The 14,864-nt window shown below is 39.1% G+C and overlaps 1 protein-coding gene across 1 annotated transcript in view; it reads right to left on the reverse strand.

Moving 5' to 3' along the window:
* Positions 1–14,864, reverse strand: part of ank1b (ankyrin 1, erythrocytic b) — an 81,979-nt gene that overhangs the window by 26,881 nt on the left and 40,234 nt on the right. Inside the window, exons 5-27 of the mRNA XM_039614949.1 lie at positions 12,821–12,919; positions 12,242–12,340; positions 11,427–11,525; positions 10,609–10,794; positions 10,028–10,126; positions 9,787–9,885; positions 9,573–9,671; positions 8,580–8,777; positions 8,101–8,199; positions 7,754–7,852; positions 7,265–7,363; positions 6,818–7,015; positions 6,440–6,538; positions 6,119–6,217; positions 5,689–5,886; positions 5,434–5,532; positions 5,134–5,232; positions 4,941–5,039; positions 3,196–3,288; positions 2,976–3,048; positions 1,299–1,422; positions 1,005–1,068; positions 370–482 (exon numbers count right to left, since the gene is read on the reverse strand). Of these exons, the coding sequence (XP_039470883.1) occupies positions 370–482; positions 1,005–1,068; positions 1,299–1,422; positions 2,976–3,048; positions 3,196–3,288; positions 4,941–5,039; positions 5,134–5,232; positions 5,434–5,532; positions 5,689–5,886; positions 6,119–6,217; positions 6,440–6,538; positions 6,818–7,015; positions 7,265–7,363; positions 7,754–7,852; positions 8,101–8,199; positions 8,580–8,777; positions 9,573–9,671; positions 9,787–9,885; positions 10,028–10,126; positions 10,609–10,794; positions 11,427–11,525; positions 12,242–12,340; positions 12,821–12,919 (2,633 nt within the window). The remainder of the gene's footprint in view (positions 1–369; positions 483–1,004; positions 1,069–1,298; positions 1,423–2,975; positions 3,049–3,195; positions 3,289–4,940; positions 5,040–5,133; positions 5,233–5,433; positions 5,533–5,688; positions 5,887–6,118; positions 6,218–6,439; positions 6,539–6,817; positions 7,016–7,264; positions 7,364–7,753; positions 7,853–8,100; positions 8,200–8,579; positions 8,778–9,572; positions 9,672–9,786; positions 9,886–10,027; positions 10,127–10,608; positions 10,795–11,426; positions 11,526–12,241; positions 12,341–12,820; positions 12,920–14,864) is intronic.

Genomic DNA, 14,864 nt, shown 5'->3' on the forward strand with positions numbered 1-14,864 from the left:
TTAGATTGTCTATTAGAAAAGGATGCTATTGTCACATAAATTATCACCTCAGTAGACTCTTTCCTGATGAATTAATGGAATCAGTTGCCAGTTTTAAATGTTAGTCACATTAGAGTTTGAACAATTTTGTAAATTATAATCAGGTTAAGAGAAAAATAGAGTATGCTTCTGGCTATCATCATAGGCTTTTAACAAGTCTGCACTATCTGCACTTTTTTTCCTTTTACTTTTTTGTAAAAACCAGAAATTTCACAGTCTGCCAAAACACGTTCTATAATAATAATCCAGCATCGGCGACTGATATTGTTTAACATAAAAGCAATTTTAAAAATGCGGTTTAACGGGCAGAAAAACAATTTAATAACTCACCCAGTGTGAATAGGGCTGGCTACGGGGCTGACATTGTCTGAAGTCTCAGTAGCTGGACTGCTTGGGATAAGAGAATCTTCATCATATTCTTTTGGCAAGGGGACGGGGGTGTGCTGAGGTCAGAGAGGGAGAAAGAAAAATGGAAAACAGTGAGAAATTGAGGCAGTAAAACAGCTATGACTGAAAAGATTAAACCAGAGAAAAGTGGGAGGGAAAGACTGAGATAAGAAGAGAAAGAGGTGATATAAAACATGAAGCGGAGAGAAGACAATATAAAAAGAAGAGGTATGAATAAAAGTCAGAAGCTGGTTTAATAATATAAGTTAGTGATGTTTCCATTTGAATATCTGTCTTCTATAGCCTCCTGAGAGCCTCTTTTTTCACCTTAAAAACTTCATTCTGCACAAGAAAGTGATTGTTAAGCAATGTTAACTTAAATTAATGTAACAACTATGTAACAAATCAACGCCTTCCTATTCAAAGAGGAAGCTTGGTTTGTATACTTATCAGGTCCAAGTAATCCCAAATAGCTAGGAGAAATTAGAAAAGTATTCGAACGAGAGCTCAGGTCTCAGGAGGATAAGATAAAGTAACAAATGCTTACAAAGCCACTCTTAGTCACGAGCTAAGCATACCTGATCCAGCATAACTGTCTCTGGTGACACACAGGGGATCCTGGGAATAGCAGGAGAATACGGACTGTCGAAGAGGAGGTAGGAATAAGGTAAGACAAGAAGCCATGGCTGAATATGACACCGCTGTCAAAATTCTAATAAAATCATATGAGCTCACTCTGCTACTTCTCATAATCTAAGGCAAGGATAAATGAGCTATGTCAGTAATTTAATTGCCAGCTCAAATTTCATTTTCAATTATATCATATTAGGCATTCTTCACATAAAGACTCATCACGCCACACACTGACTTACGTGGTGCCCATGCCGCCCTCAAAGTCTCTGAGGGTCTTCTTTGGGGAGAGAAAGTCATCGTCCTGGTCCTTAAAATCATCAAGCTTCAAATAGCGAGCTCCATCCATCCCCAGCAACTCGTCTCCTGTGGTAAAATTTAAAAGAAATGTTTAGAAAGAAGGTGGAAAATGAACAAAGAGAAAAATAAGTGGTAAGGAACAGGTTGCAAGGAGCACATAAGGAAGTAAGAGAGAAAAGGATGACACCGGGGGGATACGGTGTAAACTTGTTCCAATCTCAATTCAAAGATGTTTTTTAAATTAATGACAAGTTCTCCCAATAAATGTCATTTTATCTCAATACATTTCAACTTGTTTCAAAATGCATTGTATGAGAAATGCTCTCAAAACCTCGAGCTTTCCACTTCAAATTCGAGTAAAGTCAATTTTGATTTAATCCTCAGATGAAATCTTTAATTACTACTCCACCATCCTTCCCATCCCTTCACCAAACCACAGAAAAAAATGGCCACAAAGCAGTTCCAAACATTTTAGTCCAAGCAATGGAGTCAAACCAACATACAACCAGAGCCGATGGAAACCAAAGTAGTGAAAGAAGAGGATTGGTAAGACAGTGAATATCAACACAGTTTAGGACACTGCATGGACAGCAAACTGCAAGGCACCTGGTGACAGCTTTTTTAGTGAGCATGCCCATTAAAGATGAAATCACATGTGGTGATGGTTGTTTCTGTGTAGGAGAAAACACCTTAATTATTAAATAGGAATGATACTAAAATAATAATCATAACAACAACTATAAACCGCTTCACAAGACAGACAGTTTAGCACCATTTGTATAAGCTGTTCAGGAAAACGAAGCAAAAAAATGTTAAAGAAGAAAAAAGTGAGAAAATTAAACAAGTATAAAAACAAGAAAACACATTGCAAAAGGAAATTTATGAAAAAATGCTTCCAAAACGTGTTGAAAAGATTCGAATTTGGTTTAATTTTGAGATTCTTTACGGCAGACCAATGACTGCATAAACTGAAGCTGTTTGCTGGAAGGTGTCACAGCTTTGCCACAGTGTGTGTTTTATCCGTTTATGGATCAATTACACTGTAAAAGTCAGGTGGAAGAGCAACGCTGCACTGGGAGGGAGCCATTTATCTTTTTAAATACAGAAATACTGGAGTTCTGTCAATGATAGATCCATGACCAGATATGTGCTGGTAAAAGGAAAATGTTGTGACTACATGCTGATGACAAACAGACTTTTTAAAGAAAAAGCAAATCTCTGAACAAGAGGGAGAAAAGGAGAGATCAAAGATAAGACAGAGAAATAGAGGATAACAAACGGGGCTGGAGTCGAGAGTAGAACTGATTAGAAAGACAATTAGTGACACACAGAGAAAATGAGAAAGTGCAACTGCAATGAAGGCACAAGTTCATGAGTCACCGGACCGGACAAGGCAGAGATACAGACACAGTCCTACCTAACGTTAGCTGGGCAACCCCTACAAGACAAATGGAAAAGGGTGTTATAAACAGTCGCACATATACAGTCAAATTCATGCTGGTACTTCGACATGTCAGTGTACTTCCCATGCGCTCGTCTTCTACCAAAATCAGAGCTGAAAGTTAATTATCAAAGCTGCACAGTTGATGCTTTTAACATAATCAAATAAGATAGCCTACCTTCATCCTCTGAAACGTCCAAAATCTCATCTACAGTTTCGGGGAAACTCATCCGATGCTTCTCTGTCGTGATCTGTGGAGAACCAGTGTGGCAATTAATTTGCAAGCAGTGAGGGAGCTGAATGTGCTTACGAAAACAGAGTTTGCTCAGTGAACATCTGATCATGGTGCGTCAACGTTTCTTCTTCATGTACGGTGTAACTAGGTGAACCATGCTCACCGCAGAAACGGACTCCTCGGTTACCAGCTTGAGCACATCAATGACAGAGATGTAACCCAGCCTCTTAGCAATGCCCAGGGGAGACGTGCCGTTCTACACGGTAACAGATAATTAAAATTACTAAAAACATTTCCACAGATTTTAAGAACTTTATTCTTTCCTGTACAAAACATAAACTCTCGTGAAAAAGAACGATTTTAGAGTCCTGTAAAAAAACAAAAGTAGAAGATCAGAGATTTTGCAGATCTCAAAGCATTCAGGTGTTTGGAGACACAATACCACAATCTTCCCAGGAGTGAACATCCCAACAGATTCTCTACAACGCTCAGAAAGTGCAAAAAACCCAAGAGCTACAGCCCTGATTCTACAGGTCTCTGCTAGCATGTTGACTGTTAAAATCCATGACAGCACAATTAGAAAAATATTCAACAAGTATGGTCTATTTGAAGTGGTTGCCGGGAAGAAGCCTCCTCTCCTTCAAAAGAACATGGCAGTATGGCTGAAGTTTGCCAAGTTGCATCTGAAGAAACCACAAGAGGTTTTTGGACAAACAAGGCCAAAGAGGAGATGTTTGGCCATACTGCTCAGCACCATGTTTGGCAAAAACAAATACCTCATGTCAACTGCCAAGCATGCTGGTACTGGACGGGTGATGATTTGGGTTTGTTTTGCAGCTTGGAAACTGGGCGCCTTGCATTCATTGAGTTGACCATGAAATCTGTCACATTTGAGGCCATCTGTCCAAGAGCTAAAGGTTGGCTGGTATACAACAGCATGGGCGAAAAAGAAAAGAATCAAGGTGTCACAGTGGCCCAGTCAAAGTGCAGACCTTAGCCTGATTGTAATGCTGTGATGGAACCATAAGAGATCTGTAGATAAATGAATGCCTGCAAACCTCCATAAACTAATACAATATTGTAAATTATAAAGTCATACAGCAAATCATTATTTCAAGTTGTTGTGGCTAAAGGTTGTTCTACAAGCTACAAGGTATACTTAGTTTATCATGACTGCATGGAGTCCTGTAAGAAACATTGTTTTTAGAATTACGGTACACATCTACAACATAATGCATTTAGTCAAAATACAGATAACTGTAGTAAATGAAGAATTATGAAGGCAAAAAGTTAACTGATATATCCTACAGGCTGCAATAAACATATACAGAACAGTGTCCACCATAGATATACACATGTCCAAACTTCTAATATATCAAAACTAGTGAATAGAAAGACAAAAAAAAGTTATTTAATTTTGGGGTTTAATTACTAGGTCTTAAACTGCGTCTTTCAGGCCTTTCATAAATTGTGCATGTCAAAATCTTAATTTAAAATCTAACTAGCCAATAAGGGCTGTCAGGTGTATGTATTGATGTAAAAAGAATCAATTTTCTCTGAACAAAGTATTAAAAATTTAAAATAGTGATGTAAAATAAATGGATAGACAAAATAGGATGCACCATCAATTTTAGTTGGGGAGCTCTAGCTCCAGAGTACACACGGCAACTAAAAAAGTAAAAAATAGTCTTGACAGTGAACATACATACATTGTGCATGTGAAAAAAAGTTTACAGAGAAATATTTAACAGGATAGAAATGTTTATCAGTCAAGAGAGCGATGATCATGATGATGATATGCTGTAATCTGAATCTAATCTACTGATGGCAATTTCTTTATTTATTATCACTTGTTTGTTCCCTCAGAAAAACTGCTGCACAAGGAAGGGTTTAGTAAAAGTTTCTCACCGAGGTAATCTCATTGGGTTGGGCTCCATGCTTCAGCAAGAGTGTGACAATATCTGTGTGGCCCTGCTGGGCTGCCTGGTGCAGAGGGGTGTAGCCCATCTGCAGCAAAAAACGAAAGCGATAAAAAAGTTTTGACGAAAAAAAGAAGAAACTAAATATGATAAAAAAAGGGGGTGCTGACAAAGAATTTTACCCTGGTCTTGGCGTTCACGTGAGCCTGCTGCTGCAGAAGGAACTTCACCATCTTGATGTTGCCATAATGACAGGCCACGTGAAGGGGTGTGTAGCCCATCTGAGCCAAAGAGAGAAAGACAGCAAGCTGTTGTTTAGTTGCTTTAGTGATACCCATTAATTATCAGTCTAAATATCGAGCAAATATGTGGTGAGTCATTTGGTGCACAAGACTGTATAAAGACAAAAGATGCCATCTTTTCAGTTCATCACACATGCTATTTTATGACTATGTGTATTCAGTGGAAATGATGTGACTTACACGTGAAGCAGCATAAACAGATGCCCCCTGTTTGACCAAAGTGTCTGCGATGCCCACGTGACCCTCCTGGGCCACAAGATGCAGAGGAGTCAGTCCATTCTACAAAGAACAACCAGAGGAACAAACATCATAGTTTATCTATTGTTTGGACAGTATATTAATCTAATAATTATTTTTAAAAAGCACATATAAAACTACAGGAATTCAACTTTACTCTTTAGAAAATGATCAGTTTGCTCCATTCTAATATTATACCTTGTTTCCAAGATTTACGTTGGCCTGTTTGGAAATGAGCAGAGCCACCATGTCAGGCCGTCCCTCCTGTGAAGCCAGGTGTAGGGGCGTGATGCCTTGGAGGGACTCAGAATTGGGTGATGCCCCATTCTGAAGAAGACAACTGGCCACCTCCATCTGGTTCTGCTTGGCTGCTATGTGAAGGGGAGTGTATCCATTCTGCAGAGAGAAACAAGGACAAACAGACACATAAAAAAGTGGACATTGCTATTCTTCCAGCATAAAACTTAAACGCTGCTGTGAGAGAGCACTTGCAAGTACAAAGTTTGCTATGCAAGTCAATGTATGCTTGAGAATGACTCTAATTTAGCCTGTTTTGTATGATTGTCATGGATTGGCAGGTTATGGCCTGCCTCTAATGTGCACACACACATATGTGTGAACATCTTACTCGGGCAGTGCTGTGTGCAGATCCTCCCTTGCTGACCAGGAGTTTAACAACATCCATGTTGTTGTGATGGACGGCCACATGAAGGGGTGTCAGACCGTTCTGTTAACCACAAACACACACACACACACATACGCATGTACATATATATAACCCACAGATGCACACACATACGCAAAAAAACCACACAGAAACATGTATATATGAAACACATACCATGGTAATCAATCAATTAGCTGAAAGTAAAATTATCTCGGGTTGGGGTCAAACTTGCAGAATGAACTGCTCCTCACTGCCTGTCAACAAAAGTACAGACTGGCTCACCTTCCCAGCTGCATTTGGGTTTGCTCCTCTTTCCAGAAGGAGTTCAGCCACATCTACCTTTCCGTATTTGGAGGCCACATGGAGGGGAGTGAAACCTTTCTACTCAAAAGAAGAAGAAGAAAAGACTGAGATGTTTGTCAAAGATTCAGTTGCATCTGTACACCACAATGTTTCTGAATATGGGGTTTTACTATATGTAACTATTTGTGGTTATCTGTGCTTATATTTAGCTGATAAAATTATTTTAACTTAGTATAAGACAGAACAGAATCTAAAAGCTCAAACAGCCTCAATGGTCATCTTTTGCCAAAAGCGGCTCAGTTAGCAATAAAACACGGTCTGCACTAACTGAGCATTTAATCTTGATTCCGATTTTACCTTTGTCATCTTTATTTGCTCCGCTCCAGCATCCAATAATATTCGAATAGTCTGGACATGTCCTTCACGTGCTGCGATGTGTAAAGGTGTGTGACCTGCAGTTGTAGCTGAGTCAGGGCTGGCCTTGTGCTCAAGGAGCAGCTTGACGAGCTCCTTGTGGCCCATACGGGCTGCACAGTGTAAAGGTGTCTGGTCATCCTGGACATAGAGGACAATGAGTTTAGTTCAAGTTGGAAAAAAGATACAGCTGAGCATCGGGAAATTAAACATCACCCCTAATAAAACCTGCCACTGTGTACATGAAACAGCCTTTATGGATTGTTTGTGACAACTTAAAAAGATCAGTGATTGACTGATAATTGTTGCACAATCATTTGTAAGTTTGTTTTGGGTGCTGAATAAGGTACTATTACTAGTAGTACTACTAGTATTACTACTCAGCAATACCTTAGCCTTGGCATCCACTTGTGCTGAGTTCTGGAGCAGGAACTGAGCAACTTCACAGTGTCCTGCTCTGGAGGCCATATGAAGGGGAGTCTCCACTTTCTGATGTAGATAAATACAGGCAGTTACTCAAATGACAAAATAGCACCCCAAATGTGTATATAATGGTCCATATGTATACTGACATTTTCAGTTCATCCATCTGTAACAACTGAACAATGAAAAGTTTCTATATTTATTTGTTTTGAGTTTTAAAACTTTATGATAAAGTTCAAGCACACATATTTTTTAAATTTAGAGTAAATCTTGTTTTAATCCACTATCGTAGTATTAAAGGCCATGGTTCAGATTGGCCTTTTAATTTCAGAAATCCAGTAGTTAATTATTATTTAATATGCATTCCATAAAAACAGTTCTCCAAAGGAGTGACTTTATTCCCCTTTCAGTCGGATTCAATTTGTTCTGTTCTGGGATGAGAAAACCAGTGCTCACCACATTGGAAGCATTGGGTGAAGCCCCTCTTTGGAGCAGGTTTTTCACTATGTTCAGATGCCCCATGAAAGCTGCTACATGAAGAGGAGTGAGACCAGACTGTGAACAAAAAACAGACAAGAATAGCACATCAAAACTCATGCATTATAAATAGGCTAAATTACATTTAAGCTCATTAGCCACCTCTATCTGGCCTATGTGGATCACTATCAATGATGGTGGCAGCGATTTAGAGAGCTGTGATTAGCTCTGTCAAGTACCATACAACACTCAGGGTGAGGGCTTGCACATTGGGATAAGTATTTGTTAATTTTTAGACCCTTTCCCTCGTGGTCACACCATCCTACCTCTGTGACAGCCTCTAAGGAAGCAGAGTGCTTAAGCAGCAGGTCCATAGACCGCATGTGGTTCTTCTTGCAAGCAATATGCAATGGTGTGAAGCCATTCTGCAAACATAAAATATAGTAAAAAACAGCTCAGAAATAAATCACTGTGCTGAAGATTTTTGACATTGCAGTTTAAAAATGGGTTGTACATTTTCAACTCAAAATTACAGAAAAAGTTATTTTTAAACGGTTTAATATAAACATTTTTTTACTAATTTATAATTTTGCTGAACTGCCAACAACTATAACTCATTTAAGGGCAGAAGACAAAGCAATGTGAGCTGAATTTATGCCAACTTTGAGAAACAGAGAATATCAAATTACTGCAACAGTTAGTTCCTCATTAAAATAAGATCCTAGAAAGTATGAATGCCATAGAGATCACATTCATTGCCTAAAGCTTTCCACAGAAATTATCTCAAAAGAAAACGGTTACTCACCAGAGCCCGTGCATTGGCTTTGGCCCCCTTGTCCAGGAGAACTTTGGCCATGCGATGGTGACCGCAGTGGGCTGCTACATGAAGAGGAGTTAAATGGTCTAGTGTGATATCATCAATCTCAGCATTATACTGGAGTAGCTGCCTGACACAGTCCATGTGATCCCCCTGAGCTGCCATGTGGATGGGGGACAGACCGTTCTGTAGGAGAGAACAATACAATAGGGACTCCAGTGATCAACTGTAGGCCATACGGAGGCAGAGCAGGTTGGAGAGTTGTCACTGACTGAGTCATCATGGGATTTTCTTAGTAGCTAAATGTGGAAAAGACCCCACATTAATGAAACATGCAGCCATAGTGATTGCTTCTCCTTCTGTCAGGAATCTCACCCTATTTCTAGTATGCTCATCTGTCACACCAAACTTCTCCTTCACTTCATCCATGAACTTCCTCTGAAGTGTTCCTCTTGTCATCCTGCCTGGCAGCTCTATATTTAACCAATGTCCGACTTTCTCCAATATATCCACTATACCTCCTCTTCACATGCCCAAATCACCTCAACGTTGCCTCTGTAACTGTGTCTCCAAACTGTTGAACCTGAGTTGTCACTCAAATAGACAAACTTTTGTTATGGACAATGAAAATCTAAGCATCTTCACCTCTGCCACTTCCATATCTGCCTCCTGTCTTTTTGTCACTTACCACTTTCTCCAAACAAACATCATGGCTGGTCTCACTACCAACTTCAAAGCCTTCCCTTTCACTCTTGCTGCTATTCTTCTGTCCACCCTGCTTGCACTCTGTTCTTCACCTCTCTTGTTCACTGTCTGTTACTTTGGATGGTTGACTCCAGGTATTAGAACTCATCTAACTTCACCACCTCTGGTTCTTGCAGCTTGTAGTCCGTCTTGCTTCTAACGACTTTCAGTCCTCTTTTCCACAGAGCATACCTCCATAGATCAGCCATAGTGCAATATTTCATAAAATCCACCTACCTTAGTTTTAGCCTGGATGGGAGCACCGTGTTCTAGCAGGATCTCAATAATGCGAACATGACCATTTCTAGCTGCACAGTGGAGAGGAGTCAGCTCATCCTACAAACAGAGAAGTGAAGCAAATTAGACAAGCAATAAACACCATGAAGTGCAGATTAGGAAACTCCAAAATCAGGCTGGGAAATGTAGAAGATGTTAAATTGCAGCTTAGTACCTTAGTTTTGGCATCAATCTGTGCTCCTCTGTCCAGCAATAGTCTGACCATCATTACATTGCCCCTCCTAGAGGCTATATGAAGGGGTGTGATGCCATTCTAAATAATCAAAGTTAATAAATCAAGTCAGTTTTATGATTATAGTATAATTTATATCCCCGCTATATTTATATTGAAACCTTCTGCATGTAGATATATATATAGAAAAGCAAATCGTTCTGTTTTATAATATTAAACTGACCTTGGGGGTGAAGTTTACATTCGCTCCTCTGTTCAGCAGCAGCTGGGCTACACTCATATTTTCATAGTGAGCTGCAATATGCAGAGGTGTGAAACCAGTCTAAAGAGAGAGAGACAGACAGACACACAATGGGCATTAGCAAGCAACGGTTTAAAATGTTTACTAAATAAGGAGAATGTGAAAGGTTTACAGATAAAAGAAGGAAGGAGATTACAGAAGAACCCGCTACCTGAGGTGTCCACTTGTTTTACCCTTTTAAAAATTTTGAAACAAAATTAAAGCTAAAAGCTATTTATTAGTGTAAATTACTTCTACAGCGTGCCTCCCCTTACCCCCCTACCAGTCGCGGCAGTGTTTGCTCTGATGACCACTTTACTACTGTCAATAAGTAAATCAGTTTCATAGAGAGACTCAGGGTGTCACAGATTGTTTACAGTTCAAATCATAAGAGTAGAAACAAAAAGACTTGGAAACACTAAAATAATGCTGCTTACACGTGATGAGTCAGCATTAATAACAACTCTTTTCTTTTTGACCGACTTATTGACAGTTTAGTTTACTCATACTCAGTGAATGTATACCTTGCTAAGAACATCGGGGTTGGGGTCGTTCTGCAGGAGAACTGCAGCAGTGCGCGTGTCATCGTTTCTTGCAGCAATGTGCAGGGCAGGGAGGCGGACCTTGCCCTTGGTGCCATAGTTGATGAGCAGTGCCACTACGTTTTCGTGGCCCTGCTGGAGGGCCACTGCAAGGGGAGTGAAGCCATCCTGAGGGAGGGGACAATGAGCAGAAGAGAAACAGAGAGGAGAGAAGAAGAAGAGGAGGTTAATTAAAGGATTAACCACTTTTTTTGTCACTAAAAATAGACTGCGACTATTTTTTTTGTAGGACTCTTACAATGAAAACAGTGTGCAACACTCCGATTCAAGTGTGTGCATTGATAGGTAACAGAAAAGGTAGGCCAAAACAAAATGGAACGAGCAGGCATAATAAAGGGAGAAGGTATGTTAGAGACAATGTGATTTCACATTGTTTGAGCAGTTCCAGAATGAGATGTTATATCCTCTTGCCCCACAATTTCCGTTTGTTCTATCAATTAAAAACACTAAATAAGTTCCTATTTATTTCCTATTGTTAATTGTAATTACATGATCCCGCAATGTTTGTTGACAATTATAGTTTTGTTGTTGTTTATTAAGGAAATAAAGATTCAGAGACTCAGGTATAGATAAAAATACTTCAAAAAATCCTCTCATGTGTTTCCATTTGGTAAGCCCTCTTGCATTGGCACAATTGTTTACTACTCTACACATCCTACAGTTTTTATAGTAAAGACCCATCATCAGTGTGGTTAGTCAGGAAACACCCAACAATAAACAGGCTGTTGGAAGACACATACCTCAGTTGGGAGACTTTGATTGGCACCATTTTCAAGCAGAAATTTGACCACTTCTAAATGGTTCTCCTGTGCTGCCATGTAGAGAGGACTGAACCCTTTCTGTTGGGACATAAATACATTTTGTAGAAAAAACACCCAAGACACGGGCATCCACCTATACTGCAAGTGGTGATGTCAGAAAACAAACACACATATGCATACATATGTATACGTCTATGAAAAAGTTAGAGCAGTTATGAACAACAATCCAAAGGTAAAGCCAGAGTCATGAATAACTATTTTCAAAGCACCCATATTTACATAGAGGTGTAATCCAAACATTATGCAGTTAGCCTTAGATTACATGAATGGATAGCGGACACTGATACAGCTAAAGTTTGGTAACTTGTCCAAAATGCCCCAAACAATCATGCCTATTAATTATTAACTGCTTCCAGCAGAATTGGTTCTGTCTTTAAAGCAAAGAGGTGTCAGAAAATTTTGTACTGCACTTTTTTAAAAGATTAATGATGAATAAAAATTGCAAAAATAAAAAGTGTATCAATTTTAAAAGCATCCTACCTTTACCTTTACGGATAAAGTACTGGATACAAAACAGGTGCTTATCTTTCCGAGGACACAGACGTACACATGTTTATCAGTACAGATAATATATATATATATATATATGTATGTATATGTATACAGAGAAATGACTTACCAGCTCCTGTGACACATATTCAACAAGAACAAAACATGCACAAATGCACATACACACACACTCGACACACTTGGCTCGTACGTTCGACCCTTCTACACAGCTTGGGGCGACTCACATGTGACTGGGCATTAACATTGGCACCATAGTTGACGAGCTCAGCCACCACCTTCTCCTGCCCTGCCAGCGCTGCGATATGGAGAGCAGTGTTCCCTTTCTTGAGGTCACATAAAAAAACCACAGAGAAGGCGAGAAAAGAAAATTAAAGCGAGTGAGAGGGCAATTATTACAGCCTAATGGCCTAGATCGCTACACTGAGAACTCAACAGTGAAATCTAGTCTGTGTAGTGTGTATAAGATTAAAAAGCTATACCGACTAAAAGCAGGAAAACTTTGTTTTAGTTTCTTTAGTTGTTCATCAATAAATACCTTTACTATAAATGAGAAACACTTAAACTGTCTATTTAAGCTGTGTTTAAATACAAAAGTATTACATAAAAATTGTTGTGTGTCTGCATCTGTGTATCTGGTAAGTGTAGTTTTCCATTGGTCCCAGTATTTACAACTCAACTGAACAAACCCTGAGTTAAAATAGTAAAATAAGACAAGTTTTGGGAAAGTGTGGCAGTAACCACAGTTCACTCATTTCTGTCAAGTTGCAAACATAGAAACAGAGAGAACAGAGAAAAAAATGTACCTTTGTAGTTGCTTCCAGCTCAATGCCAGCATGGAGTAATTCCAAGACCATTTTGACGTGGCCTTCTTTAGAGGCGAGGTGTAACCCGTTAAGACCATTCTTAAGGAGGAAACGGAGAGATTTAGTTACACAAACAACTCCCACCAAAGCTATAATAATAAAGCTTAGACATGAAAGCATTTTATGACCTTTGAGAAAAGGAAACAATATGCTATCCATGCTGTGGTTTGAGTATAATGTGTAGGACTTGCTGCTGAACATAATCAGACTCCAAAGCTTATACAGTACTCTAGTGGTTCTAACTCCATTCACTTCATTGACAGGTAATTAGGAAGCCACAAGAGGAGAGGATAGAAGTGTTATTCTTCACTCTTATACCCCTGTGAGTGCAGCAACATATGCTCACTTTCTCTAGCTGTGCAGAACATCACTTGTCTAGTTAGAGTGTCTCTAAAAATAACTGATAAACCCACTGTGACAGCACGAGGGCTCAGTTCTGAAAAAATGAACTTTCTGATGAGACAGCTGTTTTATCTCAGCATGGTTTGTCTCTCTTTGTGATTATCTGTCTTTTTGGTGGCAGCTTAGTTGCACAGTAAATTACTGATGTTTGTAGAAGATGCTGTCTGAAGTAATAAATCTGGCCACCAGGAGTCTCAGTGATCCACAAACTCTCAGACTTCTGATCATACTGCAGTGTCACTCAATTCAAATGGGTAACAGCATCTCTGCGAGCATGCGCACTGATGGGAAACACACTTTGTGTCAAAGGCAATTACACACACTGTAACGTGTGAATGTCTGCTGTGTGTAGATGTGATTGAAGCGACTACAGGGTGAGATTTCCTTTCTTTTTTCATCATATCACACAAATAATGGAACAGCTATGGAAATTAGTTAGGTAGGTACAGGTAAACCAAGAACAGTCTGTATTTCTGTAGCAAGGCCAGATTATTGCTGCAGAATCACATAAATCATATATAAAAATACCATGTCTGCCCTTGCTTTAGTCATGAGCAAAAAGACATCAATGTAACAGTAAACAAATAAACATAAGGTAAAAAAAAATATTTAATAACTTAAAAATTATCAGAATTGTGGGTATTAAATCCAAGTTTTTAAGATTCTATTAATAATAGTAACTACTGAGCAATCAAGTCAAATCCTGCTCTCTGGTGTGGCTGTGGTCTGCATAGAGATTTCTGCCCATGAAATCACCAAGTGCTCCTCTACCGCACCTGCAAGCTAACCAGCTAATCATGATGAAATGCAAATATTGTAAATACTGAAGACTGACAATTTCACACTGGCCTGAGTATGCATTTTTAATTAAAATATTTTCTGTTTTCAAAGAATATAAAGGAAATAAAAGTGAAGCCATTGTATATGGCCAATTTTATGGCAGAATTCTAGGCAATATGGTACCAGGAAACCATCATAATCAAAGACATCTAACTTTTCTTTTTCTTTTTTTACTTAACTCTTCCAATCCAGGCCTGTGAAATAAATCTGAGTTTATTAAATGCCCCACACTACCAAACCAAATCAAACCAAAGGGCTTTCTGAGCTTCCTGCTCGAAAATGACATGCCCAAAATGAATGGAGTTGTCTCTGCAATTAAAAACTCTGTGTAATGTAATGCGTAATATGTACTGATGCAATTCTCATTTTGAAGTGTGACCCATAGTGATTAGTGAAATCCACTGCACATCCACTGTTGTTTTATTTATCTGTTACTTTGTCCTGTCTTCCTTCCCACACTCCAACTGGTCGCGACAGATGGCCACCAGTCCCTGAGCTGGTTCTGTTTGAGAACAGAACCAGCTTTCTGTTTTTCCTGGTAAAAGTGAGTTTTTCCTTCCTACTGTCGCCAAAGCGCTTGATCATAGGGGTCTTATAATTGTTGGGGTTTTTTCTGTCTCTTTTGTATTATTGTCGGGTCTTTACCTTATATAAAGCGCATTGAGGCAGCTGTTGTTGTGATTTGGTGCTATATAAAATAAAATTGAATTGCATTACTTCCATCAGTAGTGCATCACATACT

The sequence above is a fragment of the Oreochromis aureus genome, linkage group 7 (assembly GCF_013358895.1).
Source record: "Oreochromis aureus strain Israel breed Guangdong linkage group 7, ZZ_aureus, whole genome shotgun sequence".
NCBI lineage: Eukaryota > Metazoa > Chordata > Actinopteri > Cichliformes > Cichlidae > Oreochromis > Oreochromis aureus.